General features: G+C 40.7%; 2 protein-coding genes across 4 annotated transcripts; both read right to left on the bottom strand.

Moving 5' to 3' along the window:
* Positions 1–6477: 6477 nt before the first annotated feature.
* fgf4 (fibroblast growth factor 4) lies at positions 6478–16066 on the bottom strand. 3 transcript variants are annotated; one of them, XM_039613787.1, is made up of 5 exons: positions 15690–16066; positions 14452–14555; positions 12154–12253; positions 7972–8042; positions 6587–6693 (listed from the first exon to the last, which is right to left on the bottom strand). In XM_039613787.1, the coding sequence occupies exons 1-5, from the start codon at positions 15973–15975 to the stop codon at positions 6691–6693; spliced, it is 564 nt and encodes a 187-aa protein (XP_039469721.1). In that variant the 5' UTR covers positions 15976–16066; the 3' UTR covers positions 6587–6690. The 3 variants fall into 3 exon arrangements, with proteins under 3 accessions (XP_039469353.1, XP_039469721.1, XP_031611639.2); XM_039613419.1 differs by lacking the exon at positions 7972–8042 and having other exon boundaries at positions 6478–6693; XM_031755779.2 differs by lacking the exon at positions 6587–6693 and having other exon boundaries at positions 7823–8042.
* Positions 16067–21780: 5714 nt separating this feature from the next.
* fgf3 (fibroblast growth factor 3) lies at positions 21781–23469 on the bottom strand. Its single transcript, XM_031755778.1, has 3 exons — positions 23226–23469; positions 22572–22675; positions 21781–22149 (listed from the first exon to the last, which is right to left on the bottom strand). The coding sequence occupies exons 1-3, from the start codon at positions 23467–23469 to the stop codon at positions 21781–21783; spliced, it is 717 nt and encodes a 238-aa protein (XP_031611638.1).
* Between the last annotated feature and the right edge of the window lie 343 nt (positions 23470–23812).

Raw genomic sequence — 23812 nt, 5'->3', positions numbered from 1 at the left:
CATAACCAGTTTTTAACCTGTGCCTTAAACAAGTTGAACGTAGGGTTTGTTGCGAAATCAGTTTTACCCCGGTTCTTTTATTCGTTGAAGGATCCAGAGATGGCACCGGAACTCAGTAGTTATTTTTACAAAATCTTTATTCATCTTTATTCATCTTCATTTAAGCATGCACTTCTAGAAGGGAAGACGAGGCCGGTGTCCCTCTGTAAAGATCTTCACCCCTTTGTTAGTTACACCCAGCTTTATAGAAGCGACCCCATCATAAATCCCCCACAATGTGCTGCAAACTCTGTGTCTGTGTCTATGTGCACGAGCACGTGAGTGCCTGTGCATGTGGATGTGTGAGTGTAACAGTTTAAGCACTGTGGGTGTGTGTCTCTTCCTAGGGGCCATAAAAACCATCTCCCTTCCAGACCACAGTTATCAAGTTACATGTTGAGACCCCCACACAGGTATCCTCTGGGGAATTTCCACTCAGCATTAACTCCTCTTTGTCTTACTTTCACAGTTCAACTGGGGAGGGTCTCCTAAGATCTACTCCTAAGTTCATGACACAGTCAGGCCTTTATTTATATCCAGGGCAGTGTCAGTGTCTCTACCATAATTCTACATTCTATCTTAACACATTTCTAAACTCTAAAACAAACTAAACATTCCTACATGTCTAAACTCTAAAATAAGCTAAACATTTCTACAGGTTCTAAGTGCAACATGAGAATGGTATGTTCTGCTGTGTCAAAAGCAGCAGTAAGATCTAAAAGTACAAGCATGGCAAAGCCACCTGAATCTTTAGTTAATAAAATAATTTGTAGAAGTACTTATTTAGTGCTGTGGTTAGCTATGGTTATTTTAGATATTTTTACCTAGAACATAAAGGTTGAAACTTTGTGTTTCTTGCTTTTCTGAATCCTTTTCTCTGATTGTGGTTTCAGCCTGTTGAGGGGGATTTTAATCATAAAAATAGCTAAAAATTCATTGCTAACTGGCAGCCTTATTAATCAGTACATTAGTAAAGAGAAACATAAGGATAATCAGATGTACAGTGGAAATCAGGTGAGTGGAAAGCTGACAATTTTTTTTTACATTCCTTCAGGGTGTGGTTAGGCCTCTTTTATACAGCAACAAGCTATTTGCTGAACCTAATCAGACTACAAGCTGCCAGTTTTGGCATCTTACATTGTTCAAGTAATTCTTATGATGACATTTTTTTTTTGTCTTTCTCTGTTTCTCAGTATGATCATACAGTATGGGTAACATACTGTACATGTAAAAAGTTTGCAGGTTGAACTATTTACCATAATTCTGACACTGATTTTCATGTTTAAAGTTTATGCTCTATGATATCTCTACTCTTTTTGAGTCACTAAGCCAGTAAGTTTTGTGTCACTTACTGGCTTAGTGACATAGTCATTCTGAACAGGTTACTTTTGTCTGCTGAATGGTTTTGAGGACTATGACATTTTTTTTTTGTCATTCTTGCTTTCTTACAGGTTTTTCCCTGTTAAAAGGTAGTTTTTTCCTCCCACTTGAGCAAAGTGCTTGTTCATAGGGGTCATCTGATGTTGGGGATTTCTCTGTTTTCTCTGTGTTATTGTAGGGTTTTGATCTTTTAATACAAAGCACCTTCAAGCAACTGTTGTTGTGATTTGGGGCTATGTAAATAAAATTGAATTGCATTGAAAAGATATCATTATGCCTAGTCAGTTTATATTAACAGACTCGTACATTCTTGCATGTCTGATCAACCTCTTTATTCCTCCCCAAGATGAGTTAACAGAACTCTATGTTTAAATTTAGTAAACATTTCCCTTTAATGTTGTTACAATGATTAGCTGCATTATCCATCATCACCACATATGTAACACTGAAACTGTAAGACTTGACATGAAAAACTTTGAAAAAAAAGAGCTCAGCTGAAGACAACATTTTAATCCAGAGCAAAAACTGCATGTAAGGCTTACTACTAAGCTTACTAGTGGATAATTAAAAGCTGTAATTAACCCTGTTAAGTGTCTTTATTTCCTTCATGTATCACAAATATGGTGATCAGACCTGCCTAATATTGTGTTGGTCCTCCTTTTGCTGCCAAAACACCCCTAACCTGTCGAGACATGGCCTCCATTAGACCCTTGAAGATATGCTGTGGTATCTGGCACCAAGATTTTAGTAACAGATTCTATAAGTCAAGTATGTTGCGATGTGGGGCCTCCATAGATCAGACTTGTTTGTCCAGCATATCGCACAGATGTTCGATTGGATTGAGACCTTGGAGGCCTTTGGGCAGAGGCCTCACTCTTTGGGTGGTGTGTTGCCCTAAAACACAAAAAATATCTCTAAATGCTTTTTCAGTTTATTCAGAGTCAAAGTTAAACTAACTCCAAAACAAATATGGATGAAGACATATTGATGACCCTAAAACTGGCTTTGGAAAGTCCAGTCTGCTCCTGAGTTTCACAAACGATACTTTTGATCCAGAGCAGTCTGCCACAATAGGTGTGGACTTGCAATCGATGGAAATAAAGCTAAGCTTACCATATGGGACACAGCTGGACAAGAATGGTTTTGCACCCCAACATCCCAACCCTCATCAGTTACTGACATCAGTTTGTCTTTTCTGTTCATTCGTGTGTTGTCTGTTTTTCTATGGTGCTGATTCTCTGCTTCAGATCATTTAGATGCCTTGAAACCAATTTCCCATGTGTATTTCTCTTGACGTGAAAATGTGATTGAAAAATTGTCAACTTTGTCTTGCAGGATTTCCTACAACTGAACCCATCTCTGTCTTTGCATTTGGATTGTAGCTTCTAGAGCTACAAGTGTAAAGTTTACAGTACCAAGTGCTCTTGCAATAAAATGTATCGTTTTATGCACTTGAGCGCATAGTTTGTGTTATTACTATTAAACTTTGGCCTCAGTTTGACCTTATACTCTTGTTTTCACAGCTTGTTTTCCACTCCCCCATTGCTTTTGCTGTGCATCTGTTTCAATCATATAAAGTAATTTGTTAAATCAATATCTGCCTTAATATTGAGATGCATTTTCTAGGGTTATAGTCAATTAACTTTTGAATTGTTTCAAACTGAAATAAATGACAAACCTCAAAATGCTGTCAAAAAAAAGAGGAAAGAGGGGAGACAGGGGAGTCAAAGTATGTGTTAAAGTTACCTCTGTGTCGATGGCAGGACTCAAGGTTTACCAGCAGAACATTTCCCAAAGCATCACACTGCCCATACTATATTTTACCATAGTGTATCATGGTGCCAGGCACACACCCACCCTGGCCATCCATGTGATGTAAAAGAAAATGTGCTTTATTAGACAGGGCCACCTTGGACAGAGGTCTGACAGAGGTTAGCATGAACACCCTGACTGGTCTGCAGCTCTTTAGCCCCAATTGCAACAGACTGTGATACAATGTGCATTCTGACACCTTTCTGTCAGAACCAAAATGAACTGTTTTCAGCAATTTGAGCTACACTAGCAACAGAGGAGCTAGCTATATTAGCTCATCTGTTGGATCGGACCACAAGGGCCAGTCTTCATTGCCCAAGTGCATTATTGAGCCTTGGCCATCCGTGACCCTGTTCCCGGTTGACCACCGTTCCATCCTTGGACCACTTTTGATAGATACTAACCACTGCAGACCGCAGTTGCAGGATCCAGTCGTCTAGACCAGCGGTCACCAACCCCCGGGCCATTGGTACCGGGCCACGAGAGTTGAGGCTCAGGTGTGAAATTGATGGTTTTCAGGGTTTTTATTGTTAACTCAGTTTCCCTGGGTCTTTTCCCGTGTTATAGTTGTGTATCTTATTTTGAAAGAAATATTTACATGTTACCATAGCAACCAGAGAGCATTAAGGGGCAGAGAGGAGGATGTTACTCTCAATGTTGTTGGTGCATTTCAGGAGGATGCTGCTAATAAAGTTACACAATTACACAGTGAATTCGCGTTTATTATTATATGTACAAAATACCACAGTTTTTGTCTTGGTCGTATTATTTTATTTTGTTGTATTTATCTGCAACACCTTAAAGTCTGGTCCATGAAAATATTTTCTGACATTAAACCGGTCCGTGGCCCAAAAAAGGTTGGGGACCGCTGGTCTAGACATCACAGTTTGGCCTTTTGTCAAACTTGCTCAAATCTTTACGCTTGCCCATTTTTCTTTTTGTTTCTAATACATCAACTTTGAGGACAAAATGCTCACTTGCTCCCTAATGAATCCCACCTACTAATATAGATGCCATGATGAAGCCTGTTAGAGGCCTTAATGCTATGCCTGATTGGTCTATACTAAATGTGTGTAAGGAGCGTGACTGAGACTGTCTCCATCACTTCTTAGATCTCAACTGGCCTTTTTTAGATGATCACTGGAAAAAGTGAGTTTCTATATTTCAGTAGGACCATATAGTGTAGAGCAGGGGTGTCAAACATCCAGCCTTTGGGGTAGTTTCATATGTCAGTTGTTAATGGCCCATCAGTATGTGGGAGCCGAATCTTCAGCCCTGCTGCGAATCCATGCAGGCAGGTGTGGCACACCATGCAGCCAATCACAGTTTTAATTTTCAGCCATTTGCCATTGTGGAGGACAAAAGGTTTTAAAACTTGTCCACTACTACCTTAGTAGTAGTAAATGCATAAAAAGAAGACTTTTATGAAAACACTGAATTTTAAAAATTGCTTCCTTAAAAAGAGTAAATTTACAGTTCAGTATTGAATATTACATACAATAAACTATATCCAAAGTGTCTTTGACTGGCAGAGATACAGAAAGGTCTGCATGTAGCACAGAGCCATGGCTCAGTGTGAGTGAGTCTCACATGCCTGAATGTGCACTTGAACCCATTTATAGTTCTTAACTTGTTTGATCTGGTGCTCACCACAAAGAGGCACAAGCAGAAATGTTGGACTTTTACCTGTATTTTCATAAGTTTTACAGTTTTTCCTACTGATAAAAACCCCATGGTAATAAACAGTTATCCTGTTGATCCCTAATGCCTGAGAGGGAGAACATGTGGTTTACAGAATGTACCGCCAGATCTGTGAGTAAAAACATAGAATTGTGTGGTATCCACAGAAACGTCCAAATCTCAGCTATAAGACCATAAAACAATTTCAAGAACCACTAACAGCTAAAACTACAAATGATTAAAGAGCAGGTAAAAAAATTCCACAAAGCATGGATCGTTCACCTGAGGGCACATACACGGACATGCCGTCAAGCGCTGAAACCTGACATGTTACTGTCATGTTCCTGGGTCTGTTGACCCAGCGTTTTAAGTTTTAGTTTATTTGCATGTTGTTTATGTTTAAGTTCATTAGATTAGCGAAGTTCATTTGGTTATTAGACTCCTTGTGTTTTCTTCCCCTGTATTTAAGTTTCCCTCACCCTTTGTGTTTCATGCTTATGTCTTATGTTATCAAGTTTGTATTATCATGTCTGTCTCATGTTTCCTGTTTTATTTTGAAGGAGTCGTGTGTTCTTTGTTCATTGTATTTCACTTCCCTTGTCCTGTCATTAGGCTCATGTCAGTCAGCTGTTCCTCCATGTGTTCCCACTTCCCCTAATCACCTCCTGTGTATTTAAGTCCTCTGTTTTCAGTGTGTCATTGTCAGGTTGTCTATTGTTCCACGTCATGTTTCTAGGATTTTCCATGTTTAGGTTTTTTGGAATGTTCAAGGTTTTGTTCTTTACCTTTTGTGTTTAGCATCTAGTTTTCCCAGTTTAGTTGTAGTTAGGTTCTTTCTTGTGTGCATCTGCCTTTTGTTTTTGTACTTTTTATCAGCCATATTAAACGGCTCGCTTTTTGTTGACACTCAAGTTTTGGTCCAAGTTCCTTCGTGTCTACATTTTGGGTCCGCTCTTCATAACACATACAGTCTGCCTCAGCCAGACTGTGACAGTTACAGATTGTGAAACTGCAGATTTTGTCACTCTTTGACCAAAATTCACTGAGCCACCAACAGAAGAAGACCAAAATGTCACTTCACATTTGCAAAACATTGTAATCCCCCACACTGTGGCTGTCTTGCTTCCACCACGATAAAATCCCACTTCTTGCACAGCTCTATCTCTCAGTGTACTTCAAGACCAGTTTCCTATGAAAAACCTCTGTTTTCTTCATTATTTGCTTGCTTGTTACGCACCAGTCTACTTTTGTCGGCTTGTTTCTTTATTTTCATTTTTTTCCCCCAAAATGACCTCTGACAAGAAAGCCTAATTTTGGCTATGCAATACTGAAGAAATGTCAACTTTCAAACACTATCCCAAATTACAAAACGACCCTCTGTAACTTTATGAAAAACAGAAAAGTTTCTGTTTTTCACTTTCTGCAAAAGAAATGTCTGTTTTTTATGACTAAGAAAAACAAACAAACAAACTGGACAGTATGGATAATGAGCTACCAGAACTTTTTCTGTAATTTTACACATTTATTTCTTACAATTTACGTCCAAAGAGTCGTGCTGACAGATTTCTTCCTTCACAGCAATTAAATATGTAACTTCTTTACACTGACAGAAAGGAGAGTTTCACTGTGTGAAATACACTTCACACGCGTACACACACGCACAGTTCTTTGTCGCCAGCGGCCACGTTTATTTATAGTTTTTGGTTTGTTGTGACAGTACACAGTCTGACAGCTCCGGTCTCAGCTGAGTCCCAGGCTCTCCTCCGCTCCTCTCCCGTCTCACTAAAAAAGGCAGGAAAACTGTCATCAGTCCAAACGCCATCAGCTGTTCTCACCTGCCTCTCCAGCACCGCCCCATTGAGCTCACTGCGCCACTCTTCCCCTGCAGCCGCGCCCGGGACCACACCTCCGCCACACACTGCTCCCGCCTGCTTAAGATCAAAGTGGGCTGTGGGTCTGTGATTTAAAATGAGTGTGACACCCTGGTGTAGAGCTTTTAGCACTTCTAGAAACAAATAGGATTTCGATAATATTAACAAAAAGGCAGAAATTGCCTGGAAAGTAGAAATTAATTCCTGTTTTTCACAGAGGTCTGCAGATTAATTCAGCGTTAGCACCCAATCATATCTCAAGTTCCTTTACATTGTGTGATAAAGCTGCTGTGTTATTATTGATGGAGCTACAACGATCTGTCGATCATCCCTGACCTAGAACATGGCAGTATGGGAGAGAATGAACTCCTTTTTAACAGGAAGACAATTTCAGGAGAACTGGGCTAGTGGTGGTTATCTGCTGTGACCAGTTAGGGTGTGTGAGGGGAAAGAGAAAACAAAACACATGAGCAGAGAGGCCATGAAAATCAAACAGGATGAGCCACAAACTACTGCAGAGAGGAGACAAACTGTTATGTTTTATGTACTTGCCCCACAACATGAATACACTCGTGTAATGCTATGTCATATATACATACTGCATTTTTATATGTGGATGTCAGATTGATCAAACCTTATTATACAGTACAGACAATCATAAACTTTACATTTAGGGGATAGGGTTTTCATTGTCAATTGCCCTTACGGTGGACTTTAACAATGTGCACAGCACATACTGTATTATACTTTATTAAGTCCTGTATAAAACCACAGGACATCGGATAAAAGTAGGTTGACTCAGAATCAAACATAGTACAGTATCATGTCATCATTTTTTTCTGAACAGTGGCCCAGAGGCAGCAGACAATCACAGATCACCAGTTTTGTACTTCATGATAAACCAGTCTGAACAAAGAAATCCAGTCCCAAAAGCATAATTTCTGTTAGTTACATCTGAATGGATTGAGCCACATTGATAAAATGAGAATAAAAATAAAAGCTACTTTAACAGTAACGTGGAAAGAAATTTGGGGGTTCAGTTGCTTTTGACCATAAATAAAATCAATGCATCTTTCTGTGATGCCTCAGTCTGAGACAGGCCACATGTCACCACTTATATTCAACCTGCTGTGAGCCATTTGCATACTTTAACCAGAGTTTACAGTGCCGTGAAAAAGTATTTGCTCACTTTGTACAAGCTGCAGGCTGCACTGCTGTTGCTTGGATAATCAAATGAGCAGGTGGGACAGAGGGCTGGCCCTAGGTTAGAGACACAAGGCAGAAAGGTATTTTACTGTACATATAATGCCTGCCATGCAAATCAGTGATACCGGAGAATACTTAACCTAGCTGAGAGCAACAGGCACAGCAGTATACTTGTTTAAATCACTGCTGCTCAACTGTGACATCCAAATAGATGTCCAAACACCACACTGTAACATATGTTTGAGGACAAGCAGAGAGTGGCTTGGTAGCTTCTATACACTTCTTTTGAAGTGTGAATCACAGCGATGCTGCAGTGCTTCGGTCAGTCTTGGCATTAAGGCCTCTTTCCAGAGATCAGGACATAAAGCCACAACAGAAACAGTTTGCATAATATTTGCCTGAACTATTTGCAGTAGTTAGCGTGTGCATTCAGTGTGACTCTACCATGTGCTAATCAAGCGTAACTTCTACTGAAGGCTCCGTAACCCAGTGATGAAAATGGCTCAATCTGAAACAGCAATCAGTTGGTTACATTATGCGCCATCGTATGCTGAAACTGAGACTTCAAAGCTCTCAACAAAGAGGCTGAATGAGAAAACAGGCAAGAGAAGAAAAACTAAAGCAAGTAAGAAGAGGTCACCTTTTGCCTTTCTCCTCTGTGTTTGTTAAACTTGGTTAATGATGTTTGGTGACGTTGTTCAATGACTGCATAAAAGTGAACAAATTAAAAGCACCTTTTGCCTTCAGGCAGTATCCGCCACACCACTCAGTTGCTCTAAATCTGACCTTCCCCCCTGAAAGGAATACCAGCACCTTCAGTTACTCAGAGGTTATATTTACAAAATATATAAAGAAAAATATAGGGTTACTGGCCCTAGCATATAGTACAGTCCAACAGCTGTCTGTAAATATTTCTTCCATGATTATCCTTTCTAAAAGTAAATCACAGGGTAAAGATAGCTGGAACGTGACAAGGAGCAACTAGGACAACATGGCCAACAGTGCTGAGCTGCAGTCAACTACAGGGACACAGAGAGACAGAGACAAATGCAAGAAAAACAGGGTTTGGCAAAAATGGACACAAAACTGAGCCAGGCGGGACAGCTACTGCTACAGGAAGTTAAATCAACACCTGAAAGTGGTCGTTGATACAGAGGGAAATAAAAGACAAACTCACTTAAAGGAAGTAGAGACTGTTCCAGAAGAGCGACAGAGTTTGCATTTTCTTCAAAGTGGATGGATGGAGAGCATTTTTTTATTAGCACTGCATGTGGAAATAACAGCTGGTGAAATGCACCAGAAAACTAACCTTACTACCTCTTAATCTCACTTGTACTATTGTATCTTTGTTTAGATTGCTTTAATAAGCTAACATTGTACAACATTGTTGGCCTATTTGTGGTTCACCTGATGCCAGTATCCCAGGATAACATAAATTAAACCAACAGCACATATTTTGATCAGGGAGCATCAGGTGTGCTGGTTGATAAAATTTGCTGACTTTAAGCTAAGCTGAACTAGCTAGTTCAATTGCTCCACTAAGCTAGCTAGCTAGCTAGCTAGTTAGCAAGTAGGCCCGCGACTGACTGCCACTGACTAAGCTGAACTAGCTCACTTAGTGCAGCTAGTTCAGTTCTGCTTAAAAAAATGAAAGGAGCACTTTTTAATCCAAATATAACATCAAGTTAATTAAACATCTGGGACGTTGATCTGGTCAGTTAAGTAGCAGAGGGAGGTGTTAATCAGGTTCAGCTGCTTTGGTGTTAATGAAATTAACAGCAGGTGCACTAGAGGGGCAACAACGAGACAACCCCCAAAACAGGAATGACTAGAAGGTTTATCCCATTTGCAGTACCGGTATCTGCTCCTTTGTGCAAGGAGGAACAGGATAACTGCCAAGGCTACAAATTGACCTTTCAGCAGGCCACTGGTGTGAATGTCTTTGACACACAATGAGAAATCTACTGGTAGGCCCCGTGCTCACTGTCCAGGACCATGAATGGTCTGGGGAGGCATATCCATGGAGTAAAGAACAGGCCTGACTGCCATTAGGTATCAGAAGGAAATCTTTGGACACATTGTCAGACCCTACACTGGTGCAGTGGGTCTGGGTTCCTGCTGGTGCATGACAGCACGGCTTTATGTGGTGAGAGTATGCAGGCAGTTCATGGAGGATGAAGGAACTGATGCCGCTGACTGGCTCCCACACTCTCCTGACCTAAATCCAATAGAACTCCTCTAGGATGTTTTGTTTCAGTCCATCCAATGTCACCAGGTTGCACCTCAAGCTGTCCATGAGCTCAGTGATGTCCTGATCCAGATCTCGGTGGAGATCTTTAATCTGTTATTAGTAGCACATTGTCAGGAATGCATACACACACATGGGAGCCATGCAAACTACTGAGTACCGTTTTAGGTTGCTGCAATAACATTTCGGCAAACCATGCTGGATCATTTTTTCACTTTGATTTTTAGGGAATTCAGACCTCTGTATGTTCATAATTTTCATTTTTATCAAACAATCTGGCATCCTTTCATTCCTAACACATTACCCAGTCCATATCAGCATGATTTTTTTTCCTATTGACAACTCAAGTGTTCCTGTTTTAATTGGTGTATTTACTAACAGTAGATTTGCATCAATATTACTATCAAACTTTAAAAAAGACTGTAAAGTTTTACATCAGTATGGCAAAATCTTTTTCTAAATAAATGTGGAAGAAAAATGATTTTAAAGAAATACTTTTACACAGTAAGTGTAAATGACAATTACTGGAAAGTAAGGTTTTTTTTACCTGAGTTATTTTTCATTTATAAAAGTAGGATAGTCTTGACATACAGTATTAGTGGAGACAAGAGATTGACACTGTCCTTCACTGTCCTAAACCTATCAGAGCCACTCATTACTTCCCTTTTACATATCTATCAGACAACTACATCAGATAAACGATAGTCCTACAGTGCCCTCTTCTCAGAGTTCCCAGAGTGGTGAAGAGACCTTAAAGTGTTCTTTTGCATTGGTGCTGTTATGCACCAGGGCAAGAGCAAACGCATGTGCTTAAAAGAAGATCGGCGAGCCTGCATAAAAATGCAGTAAAGGACATTGGTGTTGAAAAGAGTTTATTCAGCCACTGTCCTTGCTTTGCAGGCAACTTTTCGGATCTTTGCTAATTGCTCTTGCTTCTTCCTCTACGTGGTGAACTTCACTGCTGCTTCCTTTGCTGTTCAGGCACACTACTCAACCAGTTAGCTTTCAGCCTATGCACAGTGTCATCCCTTTTGGTCTATGTGCATGCATGCTTTGGTTGCATACCCAAAATCCTTCACTCTGCAAAACCAGATACCCAAACAGACACAAATGCAGTATCATGAATCCACTTTAGGCTTATCCATTCAATTTCAGCTCTTTCACTTTGCCTTTAAACTTCCATATTATCTACTAACATGGCATCAAAGAGGATCCCTCTCTCTCTTTGTGACTTATAGATCTCACTGAGACTGACAGCACAAAAGTTCAGAGTTCATCCTGCTGGCAGAGCTATAAACAGACCAGAAGTGGTTGATAGGGGTCTTAGACTCTCCCCTCCTTCCATCCTCTGTCTTCCTTTAGTAATATGATACTGTTTCAATTAGGGTCCAGTGCCTCACACAAAGATTTGGAGGATTAAGCAATCAGTGCTGTTTCTTACACCAAAGAAACTCATTTGTTTTTTTCAAGCTTAGACTCAAAAAGATTTTTTTCTGATTAAAACAGAAAAAAAGAACATATTAAAGCTCTAAATGTTGTATTTTGCTGTTCCTTTTTCCTGTGTGTCAGAAAAATAAATAAATAAATTAATTAATTAAAAGCAAATCTTCCAATGACAAGAGCAGCATAAATAACACATTTTACATCTCCTACCAACAGTGAAAAAGACTTCCTAAAAGAAATAGAAAATAGCTTTTAGGTACAGATATATAAAAAATGAATATATACATAACAGAAAATCAAATATGATACACTTGCATAAAACTTGGAGTGAAAGTGCATCTCATGTTGGAGTCCTTCCCTAATCTCAAAATTGAGGTGAAGTCTATTTATGAGGCCAGTAGATTCTTGGCAAGAAATGTGTCACTGTCATGGCGGGTGACACTCTGTTTCCTCTTTTTGTTTTGCCGTTCTTACTCAGGCCGATGAACATCCTTGGGTAGGCAACTGACTCGTAAGCATTGTAGTTGTTGGCAAGGAGCGTCTCTCTGAACTTACACTCGTTGTTGTAATGTAACTGAAAAAGAAGAGAGATTATTGGAAATGCTGATTGTTTGAAGGCAGAGACAAAACAAAGACATGGGGACATTTTGAGGGTATTTCAGTCTGCATTGTTCATTCTGATCATTATCAAACAATTGATTTCTTTCTGACTGCAAGGCTGTTATTGTACAGGAGCTGTCTCAGCCAGATTTTAGACAAAAAAAAATACATTGTGAAATGATGAATGATGTGAGTGCTACAGGACTCGGGACGCCAGGGCCTGATTGGTTCATTTTTGCTCACTGGGAATGATAAGGCGCTACATACATACATACATAGAGCGCTTTGAGTACTCCGGGAGAGTAGAAAAGCGCTATATAAGAATCAGTCCATTTACCATTTACCATTTACATAACCTCTGCAGTGGAGAGTTAGTTTTAATCATGTCATTGAGTTTTTCAATTCTTATTTACACTTTTAAATATGTCAAAAAATCCCTTTGAAATGCTGTAACACTTCATCTATTTAACTCAGCCGGAGGACTAGCTTTTATTTCACTATATCTTACATTCCCCTCACAAACGTTATTGGGCTGGTCATTGTACAAACCCATTGTTTTACTGTCTAAATATTTTACCTAGACCAACAATGATAATAAAAAACAAAATAAGACATTTTTTAAAAACAGCTGGCTTGATAAAGGAACCATCCTTAGTCCGGATGGTTTGTTACCTTTATACTCAAAATTTATGTCTCTTTCAATTTTCTACAGTATCAAGAGAAAACACTGACTTTTCTTTTTTTTGATGAAGGTTGATTGGTGATGATTGGTGCATTTAAACATTTAGCTAGTCCCACAGGTAAACACACCATCCAAACACCATTTATGCTGACCGTGAATGCACATTCATCAGCTGCAAATAATCCAACAAAATTATCAGAAATACTATCAGATGACTGTCTGTTACCTCCTTTTGGAACAATACTATTGAAAACATTAACTGGAACTGGTCATGACTTTTACTGAGAAAGCACCATCAGCAATACAAGCTGGAGCTGGGTGAGCTGTGTGTGTTGGATAAAAGTCAGAATCAAACAGTTTATTGGACTTTTGGACTAATACGATAAATGTTTTCATGAAAAGGTATCTAGAATACAGTTTTTTAATATTTGGCATTAAAATGAGTTTTTAAGAGCAGCTATATGCTGTATGTTGCTAATTATAAATGTTAATAATAAATGATAATTTATTTTTTATTTAAGGCTATAAAAACCATCTCTGCACACAAGATGTATTTATTTGGTAACTGTAAACCTTGAACATGGTAAATGGCCTGTATTTATATAGCGCTTTACTAGTCCCTAAGGACCCCAAAGCACTTTACATATCTAGTCATCCACCCATTCACACACACATTCACACACTGGTGATGGCAAGCTACGTTGTAGCCACAGCCACCCTGGGGCGCACTGACAGAGGCATCACCCCTTTTGTACTTATTCCCTGTTTTATGTGAACAGTCTGTAAACAGTGACTGTACCAGTAAACAGTAAGCCAGGTTTTAATTTAATTTTTTTTATCAACACATTTCATACTACTTCTGTCTCACCAAACTAAGCAAGTGATGTTGTAGGATAAATATGACAAATTAAAAGATAAAAAAACACCTTAGCCTATGAATCCTACATTTAAGGTACCCCGTGGCTCTATTACGCATTGCACTGGCATAATCTGAGTCTATTTGTCCTGCATCTACTTGGTAGATAGATAGATAGATAGATCTTTTTGAAAATAACAATGCCTCCATCCCTCCAGTACAGGAGACTTGAAGACAGGCTGTTAACTGCATGTATGCTGATTCCAATATTTTAACCAATTATATTGTTATTAATTGATTGTTTGATTAAATGATTAAATGATATTTTATTGCTTATCTGACACTGATTTCAATACATTTTTTCAATTAAACAATTATTAGACGTTTTAATCCTGGCCAGAATGAACTGGGTATGTGTATACAGCAGCTTGGATTCATGACTTCAGCATCGCTCCATAAAGCCGGACATCAGAGCTGCATGATACTAAATGTGTATAAGTTTATTTATCAAACCTGCCTGTGTGTGTGTGTGTGTGTGTGTGTGTGTGTGTGTGTGTGTGTGTGTGTGTGTGTGTGTGTGTGTGTGTGTGTGTGTGTGTGTGTGATGTAATCAGAGTTTTCGTTGTGCACTCACAGATCCGTACAACTTTCCCCGTCGGTTCATGGCCACAAAAAGTCCGCTGCGAATGCCCAGCAAGGTCACCACTCCTCTCTCCACCGGAGAGATCTGCAAGAGACCTGGAGACAAAAAGCGGCACACTTACTACAACACGCCGGTGTGACGCCCTGCGTGCTACTCCACACACACACACACACACACACACACACACACACACACACACACACACACACACACACACACACACACACACACACACACACACACACACACACACCGACATTGCTGCTTGTGTAAGGAAGTGAGCTGGATGGTCAGACTGAGATTTGAAATTTCGGTAAACACATGTTTGAATTCCACAGAAAACACCTGGCACATTGTGGCGCCGTCATCCCTGATCTTAATATAAGTTAATACACTAACAAAGAAGCCCCTTTAAATATATGTGATGTCATGTCAGGCTTAAAGGAGCTGAATGAAATCCAGCTCTGACATTTTTGAACATGACTGAATATTTTCACCTTGAGAAATGACAGCGAGACAAGAAGTGTTTGGAGCTTGGCTCACTATCCTGGAACACCCTACGCTGAACAGCTCATTTCTGAAAAGGTATCAGAAACACGCGAAGGCTAATCGGACGCCAGCTGATGCGTTTCCTCAGCAGGCCTTGACAGGCTGCTGACCGACTACGTCTTTTAGTTCCATGTATCATTTTAAAGAGTGTGTCAGAGGCTTCGAGTCCTCGCTTGGGTTTTCTGTAAATATATGCAATGTATATGTAATGTATATCCCTGAGGTTTTACGCCTCGTCTTAGAATAGTCACACACAAAAAAACGAGCTTTCAGCGTCTACGTCCCCGAGAGTTGGCGGGGATTACATGTGACGTGTTGGGTAAACAGAAGTTTGTCATTCTTCGTGTCTGCAAATGATTTTAAGTTGCACGAGCAACGGGACCTAACTTTAGGTCCAGCCTTTAGGTTACAGCAGCACAATCCTACGCACCTACGCTCCAGATGTTGGTACTGTGGCGTGGGTCAGACTATACACGTGCGCGGGTCTCACGGATCAGGTGTGAGGCCCCGTTTTATTCGCAGTTAGAGAAAATGCGATCAATAATAAGTCAGCTGAGGTGACTGCTTCCTGTTCTAAGAACTTCTTCAGTCGTTTCTCTTGAGTTGTCTTTGCTTTTCGTGTCCATGTGTTTCAAACAGAGTCAGAGCAGTGTGAAATAAAGTATCAATCGCAAACTTACTGTAACGATGTTCGTTGTGTACTCCCGTTATTCTGCCATCTGGTAACACCTGAATGTGAAAACCGATCCCCACGTTGCAATAGAGCCGCCTCAACCTCTTAATGCCGAGGAGGTAGTTGCTGTCCCGGCCGCTCTCCTCCCGCTTCTCTCCCGGGATTCGCGCGAGGGACCGGGAGTAAAGGGCCTCCCAGCGGTCCGCCGTGCCGTTCAGGCCGGGAGCGCATCCTGCCAGTCTCGCCACCAGGCCCAGGATCAGGACGGTCCGCAGGGCCGCCAGAGAGCCCATCCCGGCTGCGTCTGTGAGAGCAGCTTCCCAGTGTTCGACTCTCCAGTGAAGAGAGAAGAGCGAGAAGCAGAGCGAAGCAGGCAGCAGCGCCCGGGAGCGACATTGATCTGCATGGACTCGGCAAAGCCAGGCCTCTATATTTATACCTGCATGCACATTACATCACTGCTCCACACTTAGTAAAAATCCACAAAGTACTTCTTCACAGTCAGCCGCACCGAAAGCAGGGCTTTATTCACTTCCAATAATGGCCTTATTATCTCCGCGCAAAATCTTTGGAAAATAAAGCAATAAAAGCTCAATAATGACCAAAAAACCTCTTTGTGCGAGGCTTTCATTATCAGCAGCAGAATATCATAATTTATGTATGGGAGGATGTAAAATAGGAAACCGCCAAGTTAACACACAGGAGACAGTTCTATAAATGAACAATAACAGGAAAACAACACAGGTCCAATTCAACCGAGTGGAAAAAAGAGCGCTAACTTAAGACTGCTACTAGGGAAATCATGTCCCGGGCCCTTATAGAAAACAATGGTACGAATAAATACAGTCTGTAGTATGATAAGTATGCTGTCATTGTTGACCAAGTCTTTATTTCACTGGAACCGCCTGTGTGGTCCGTTATTAATCCATGCACCAGTGTCTGTGTTCAGAATTAAATGGATATTATGAAAACGTCAGTGAAGTTGGACTGGATGGACTGTTCATGTGAGCATGAACAGCCTTGTGATGGACTGGTCTGTGTGGAGTGTTGTCCCAGAATTGGATAAGGAAAGGTCAGGAAATACCTCCAAGAAGTTTACAGTTTTCCTAAAAAGTCTTGAGGCTGTGTGTATGGATTTTATTCAGCTCTGTTCGTTGTGTTCAAACCGCCAACCTTAAAGAGTCGATTTTTGCTTTTGTTTCACTTACTTTTTAGAACTCACCAGCTGACATCATGGCACAATTTCTTTGATCTGACATCCTTGACACTCTTTCAGTCCGTTGCTCTTCTTTTGTTTCAGTATTTCATAAGTGTGATGATTCTTGTTACATTTATGCAGAGTGTTAACATTTCCACGCGCTGCTGTGTCCCATTATGGATCTCATTATGGTACTCTGTTGGAGTACTTGAAGATCTTCCATGTCTTTCAGCCCAGAGCCCTTTGATCTCTGGGCCAGCCTTGTCCTGCTCCTCTTTGACCATGCATGAAACTTTTTCTCATATTCACATTCAGCTGATCTACAATACACAACATAATAGTTTCTTTGTGTGCAGCAAAATAGATCCATGAATGCAGGCAGATCTTAGGCACTTGGTTGGGTATCGATCTCAAATGCAATTCTTCTCCTTTTTTTCATTTTTTGCTGCTCCCTTCCGGGATCACCGCAGTGGATCATCTGCCTCCATCTCACCTCATTCCTGTGGACCCTCCTCTATCACACCAACCCTCTGCATGTCTTCCTTCACTACATTCGTGAACCTTCTGTGTGGTCTTCCCCTTTTCCCCCTGCCTGGCAGAAAAATTAACTTTCCACTGACCCAAAATTATGCAAGAATAGCAAGTAGTCCATAAAACCTTTTGCTTAGTTGAAAAGCATGAAGGGCATCATATACAACTGATGGAATGCTGGGATGAATCCTCAAGTATCAGCAGTGATGGGCTTATTTCAGTGCTTCAGGAAAACAGGTCAACTTTTAGACTGCTGGACCACCAAAGCTACCTTCAGAGTAACTGATGGACTTGTCCTAAAGTCATTCAGCTGATTAGGTGGTGATGCACAAGTAGGCTGCTAAAACCATTGGCTGATGAACTGCAGAACCTATAGGAAAACTTCCTGACCATGTACCGACCTCCAAAAAACTCATAAGAGTGTCTGTCCTTTAGGACATTAGAGATTCATAGGCTGACAGGCTTATAGGACAACAGATGGAATTCTGCAATATCAGTATGGATTTTGGACCTTTTTTATTTATTTTTTATTTTTTTTGAAAATATTGGAAAATATGGAAAATGAAAATATTACAAACCTTCTTTAAAGCTGCTAGACTGTAGAGAAATGTATGTAAGGCAATAAGATGAGACATTTGGCTATCATTGTAATTAATCAATAACCAAATTACACCAAGGCACTGAGCCTTTTAGGTAGCTGGTGCACCGATAGAACCTACGTGGGCTGAGATGTGATGGAATTCAGGATCGGCTTTTGAATGAAGACATTCATGTGAACCGTTCACACAGCAGGTCTCCTGCTGTCGCTGTCCATGGTTCTGTAATGTTCTTTTATCGGACTAAAATAAAAGCAGGCTGACATGTTTCTTTTCAGTCATGTTGCAGTTTGTAAGTTATGCCTGACTTTATTTTCTGTTTATGCTGTACTGACATTATTGTGGTTTTTGGTTGCATGTGTGCAGTGAATTATACTAAGTGAAAGACGTTTTAGATTTCACTGGGTGACAGCTGCAGTTCAGAGCTTAAAATGTCTCAGCATTCAACACGACTCATTTGCTCTCTTGTTTATTTATCACTTAGCAGCCTGTGCATAGCATCTTTATGATTCAGAAAAAAAGTATGAAAGTATGTTTCTAATGATCCGAGAGCGCACTCGGTCACTTGGTAATAAATAATTTCTAAAACTGTACAAAGCGATTTCATCTTCTAAATGTTGTTTTACCCTGAAAACCTGAATCCATGTGACATATCTTGTTTAGTGTATAAAAACCATTCAGATATGAACCTGGAATCATATCACACATACAGCATGTGAAAAGGTGAAAAATGAAAAATGGTTGTGTATCCAGCGTCTTGTTGTGTGTATCCAAACTGGGAAGGAGGTATTTCTTCTGATGTTGTTGGAGCAGTACAGCTGGATGTTGGCCAGCTATACAGCTGCTACTGAACTGGTGCCAGCCTGGATCTATTAAGTGGTGTGTTGTGAACTTTACATTCCTTTCATAAATGATAAATGAGGTAAAACACATGAAGGAAAAATATTTTTTTGTAAATCCTGTAGTTTTTAAGATAATAATCCTTTGAGCAGCATGTGCTTTGTAAAAATTCCAAACTGACTGGATAATTCCTATTTCCTGACAGTGAGCTGCCTACACTGTCCACTTTTAAAATACATCTTAAAACCCATTTTTACTCCTTGGCATATGACACAGTCTGACCCGATTTTATTGATTTTATTGTTTTGATCTAATGTGCTGATTTTATTGTTTTAAATGTAATTCTCATCATTATTTTTATACTATTTTATTATTGTTTTTGCTATTTATGCTAATTTTATTTATTTTAATGTCATTTTAATAATTATTTTTATATATATATTTTATTTATTTTTATATTTTTTAACATGTTCAATGTATCACTTTGGCATGTCAAGTGTACAGCACTTTGTGTTCAGCTGGGGGCTGATCTGAAAGTGCTATATAAATAAATTGCTTGCTTGCTTGCTTGCCTACAGAGGGCATCCAACTGCCTTTCCAAAGTAAGAGTATTGGATGCAAACTCACATGTGTCTGAAACTCGGCCTGTACTAAACGTTCCTTTAATGGGCAGAGGGCCCATGCTTAACATACGTTTATAGTGCAGTTTTACCAATACATGCCTTTCTGGTCACCAGAATACTCTTTAAGACAAGTTTCAGTACTTGTGTAAAGTAGCCATTATCTTCTAGTTTTTTACTTGACTTGGGGTCTCTTTTGTGTCCCTGGGTGTTTTGAAATGCTCTGAAATAAATACAAAAGTAAACTAAATGTGTTGTTATTAATAAAAAGGGACTGATTGCTCAAACCCGTTACCTGACTTAAAGGCAAAATCAGAATCACTTGGCACAGCTTAGTGAGCTGATCATTATGATGATGGGATAACAGCTTTCCATCATTCTCATAAAAAGTGTGTGCATTTGCAGTGGGCAGAGTAATCGTTTTAAACGGTGTTTATTTTTATTGTTTTTACTGTAATAACTAATCATAAATAATTTCTGAAAAAAACACATTATTTACAACTAGAAGGAGGAACTGTGTCCCATAATTTCCAGATTTAGTAAACATGCCCATCTAAAAAGATGGGCTTAAAATCATCTAGCTATTGTGTAAATACTTATCCATTCCCCCCATCAGGCCAGTAGACGTTGCAAATAAACACAACTGTTGTAGGCTGTCTGATAAAGTTTAGTAGGAGAACACAGATTTACATGGATGGAAAGGACACATCAGAGGAGATTTAGGAGATAACTTTTGTTAAAAGTAGCATTCAGGGAGGGGCAGGGGCCACAATAGGTCCTGACCTCACTGAAGCCCAACGTTCCTGATGAGTAATGTTAGAGTTTCACATTTATGACAAACCATAGCAAGGTGTTGCACTTTCTATGACACAGTTTCTGCTCTGAGAAGGGCCAGCCTTGCTTATCAGCTATGCAGCTTTTGGTCTTTAAAAAAAAGGCTAAATGTCTCAGGCGACATTGCTTCCTAGGCCCCCTGGGAGGAGGTATTGTCCTGGCCAGGAAACCTTCCGTGCCTACAGGTATAGAATGACAAGGCTTTATATGTAGCTACCGACAGATGTGAGTCAAGTGTGATAAAACCTGAAAATCTAAAAAAGTCCTTTTAATAAAAATTTGCACCGATCATAGTCGTTGTACTTGTTCCTGTTACGGCAGCGTGCGGAGACTGCAGCTGGGAGAGAGGGACGGACAGATTGCCGTGTGTACAGCTAAAAATGAAATGCAAATCCGAGCTTCAATTTCAAAGAGAATCCCCCAAAACAATGTTAGGTACTTGGGTCTGGGCAAATATCCTGCTGTTTTACACCACTTGTCAGAAACTAAAGTTCCTGCTGTGCATTTCACACATTGCTGCCTTCAAAGATCTGTGGCCAATAAAACCGAACATTTGCTTTTTAGGTTTTCCACATATAAAAATAGGACATCTTATATAAATAAAATTTTTGAAGAGATAAAAAACTAAAAATAAACCCAAAACATTTGCATGGTGTCCACAGCTTCATCAGCTGCATCAGACTCAGGTGTGTAAAGACACATTTCTCAGAGACATTTCTGATGAAGAGATGCTAGAAGTACTGGATCGGTACCCTTGTGTTTTATGTTGGAATCAGTATGTGAGTGGACACTAAGAAACAACAGCACAATGGCTATAATGCTGAAATAGTTAAATCAATAACTTACAACACAGGAACCAAATAAATATCCATAGCATTAGTAAAATATTTCACTTTCTAAACAGTAGACCATCACATTGTAAGAACGCCATACAGCTAGTGAGCACAGTTAGTCTGATTTGATCTTTGCTTCATACTGTGAAAAAGTGCCTCTCTCTGTGATGTCTGCTCTTCGGTGTACTTTTTGTTTGGTAGCGCTTCAACATAGCAAAATATGATATTCTCTTTGTTATGTCAGCTTTTGATAAATGAAAAGCTCTAAAGCTGCTGTACATGCCAATAGTATTTACAAAAACACAACCACATTTCAAAGGTTTTTCTTCTGTGTAAAGTTGATGGTGAAATTACGAACACCTTTGCTTACAAGATGGTAGCAGTTTGAAGACGCATGGAGTCAGCAAACAGCTAATTCTAAGGCTGGGGGTGTGCGAGTGAATGTCTCCTCAAACTGGAGCATTTAGTCTGAGCCCCAGCGCTTCAAGTCTTCTGTGAACAAAAACTTCCACTGATCCAGAGGAAGAATGCAAATCATTCATTCACATCCTCCATTGCTGTCAAGCTACAGTATGTGGCAGGATCAAGGTCCATATTTAGGCAAATCACAGACTGTCCTCCAACTGTCTGCCGACACGTGTGGCTGTCAGGCCCGGCCTTTCCCAGCGCGATGTCGGCGTCTCCGGCGCTCAGCACGGCGGCTGTGGTGATGCGCATGGTGATGTGGCCCCGGACTCTCCCTCAGCCGCTTCACCATCTCATGGTCTTTGTTACCCAGCACCCTAGGCAGAAAGAGTGAGGCTTTGTCCGTGCTTCGGGTTTTAAAGCCTCGCCGTGGCCGCCCTTTGCCGTTGATGGAAACGTACCACTGTCTCTTGGCGCTGGCCCGGCGCTTGCTGCTGCCGCCACCTCCCGGTGGAGCAGTCTGCTCTGTGGAGTGGTGGCGGGAGGCGTAGGTGTTGTACCCCAGCTCATGGATTCGCTCCACAAACTCACACTCTTTGTTGAACACTTCCTAGAGAGGAGAATGGATGTGAGAACGAAGCACGTTAGTCTTCTGGTAACAGGAGCGGTGTCATTCACTCACTCTTTGGTGATGCAGACTAAGTTTACGGTCAATTACTTTTCAGCAGCTAAACATGACAATCTGACACTAAAGCAGGGCAGCGGGCCTGAAAAAGGACAGAGGCAGCTCATGTGTCAGGCCCTGTGCTGTCTGCCTGATGTGCTTAAGGCGACTGTTGCAGTGATTTAGTGCTATAGAAATAAAAATGAATTGAGCTGAATTAATGGCATAATTAAGGCATGTTTTGTTATGTTATGTGTTCTCCACTAGCTCTGACCCATTCCCAACACAAACTGTGCCTGAAGCTCATATGTGTCAGCTGTGTGTGTGTGTGTGTGCTAAAGACAAGATTATGATGAGTGCGTACACACCGATGCATACAGCCGTCCTTTATCATTCATGGCCAGATATCTCCCAGAGAAGAGCCCCTTTATGGCCACAACACCAACGTCCACTGCTGTGATTTCCATGATGCCTGTGATACACACAACAGTCACATTTTTGTATTTTTATGTAGAACACGTTTAATAGAACATTAACATCTCTTAAATGTCACTATGTTTCTGTATAAATGTGTGTAAATGTATTAATTTATCTTCTCAGTTATTTAGAAAAAAACGAATTAAAATGAAAAAAAGTCTTCTCGAAATGTCTCGAAAAGAAACTCAAACATATAAACAAACTAGTTTTTTCTTGCTTAACTTGCTCATTCAGTTCACCACTCCTCACACACACACACACACACACATATATATATATATATATATATATATATATATATATATATATATACACACACACGTGTGTGTGTGTGTGTGTGTGTGTGTGTGTAGCTTTAGGGTCCTGCTCAGTTGTTCCCGGGACTGCGCTCTTCTGAACAGAATCATTGCACCGATTGTGTGTTATAGATAGATAGATAGATATGGCTGGCTGTAATGACATGGGTTCTTTCTTTCTCTCACGCACACACAAAGTGTCACAGCTCTCTGCTTACACGTCTCTTCCTTTCAAAGTTCAATACTCACTGAGCGGGTTGTTTTCATCCAGCGAGCCATCTATTTTGCCGTTAGGATGGATCTGCAGATGATATTTAGTAGCGCAGTAAAGTTTCCTGCGTCTCGGCGCTCCTCCGAGGTGTTCATACACTCCTCCGCGCCCCCCGGCGTCTCTCCGATGCCGGGGGTCGCAAGCCTGGCCCGAAGCGCAGCGGGGCCGTGGACTAACTGGTTCCCACAGGCTCAGCAACAGCAGCAGAGCTATCACCAGCATTGTGGCATGGCCGGGAAGCGACAACTGTAGCAAAAAACAGCAGAATTCCTGCCCAACACTCGGGGTCCCATTAAAGTGATTTAAGGGGCCTTAACACAGCCGAAGAGCTTCAGCCCTGCGCGCATCCGAGCACCACAGGCAGCTCTGACAGCACACCCGCCTCCGAGGTGGAATCCTCGTCTCTGCAGCTGAAAAGCCCTCCCGTGGACCCGACTGAGCGCCTCTGCTCAGAGTGAGCGCAGATATAAAAGAAGCTTGTGGCGACAATAGGCTGAACTCCAACCAATTGATACAAAGGAAAAGGGCAGACAAAAAGGTATCGGCCCTGTGTGAAGTGAGAGAC

This window comes from Oreochromis aureus, linkage group 1, assembly GCF_013358895.1.
Source record: "Oreochromis aureus strain Israel breed Guangdong linkage group 1, ZZ_aureus, whole genome shotgun sequence".
NCBI lineage: Eukaryota > Metazoa > Chordata > Actinopteri > Cichliformes > Cichlidae > Oreochromis > Oreochromis aureus.
The sequence above is the reverse complement of the archived record's forward strand: the minus strand, read 5'-3'. Positions and strand labels throughout refer to the sequence as shown.

Excerpts from the sequence above, each read along its gene's own strand:
- fgf4 (XM_031755779.2), bottom strand. The coding sequence starts at position 15,975 with ATGGGCTCTCTGGCGGCCCTGCGGACCGTCCTGATCCTGGGCCTGGTG. Across the intron at positions 14,556-15,689 it reads ACACAACGAACATCGTTACA|GTCTCTTGCAGATCTCTCCG; the intron begins GTAAGTTTGCGA and ends TTTTGTCTCCAG. Across the intron at positions 8,043-12,153 it reads AAGGATGTTCATCGGCCTGA|GGCCAGCCCTCTGTCCCACC; the intron begins GTAAGAACGGCA and ends TCTCTAACCTAG.
- fgf3 (XM_031755778.1), bottom strand. The coding sequence starts at position 23,469 with ATGCTGGTGATAGCTCTGCTGCTGTTGCTGAGCCTGTGGGAACCAGTT. Across the intron at positions 22,676-23,225 it reads GGATGAAAACAACCCGCTCA|GCATCATGGAAATCACAGCA; the intron begins GTGAGTATTGAA and ends TGTGTATCACAG. Across the intron at positions 22,150-22,571 it reads AAGGACGGCTGTATGCATCG|GAAGTGTTCAACAAAGAGTG; the intron begins GTGTGTACGCAC and ends TCTCCTCTCTAG.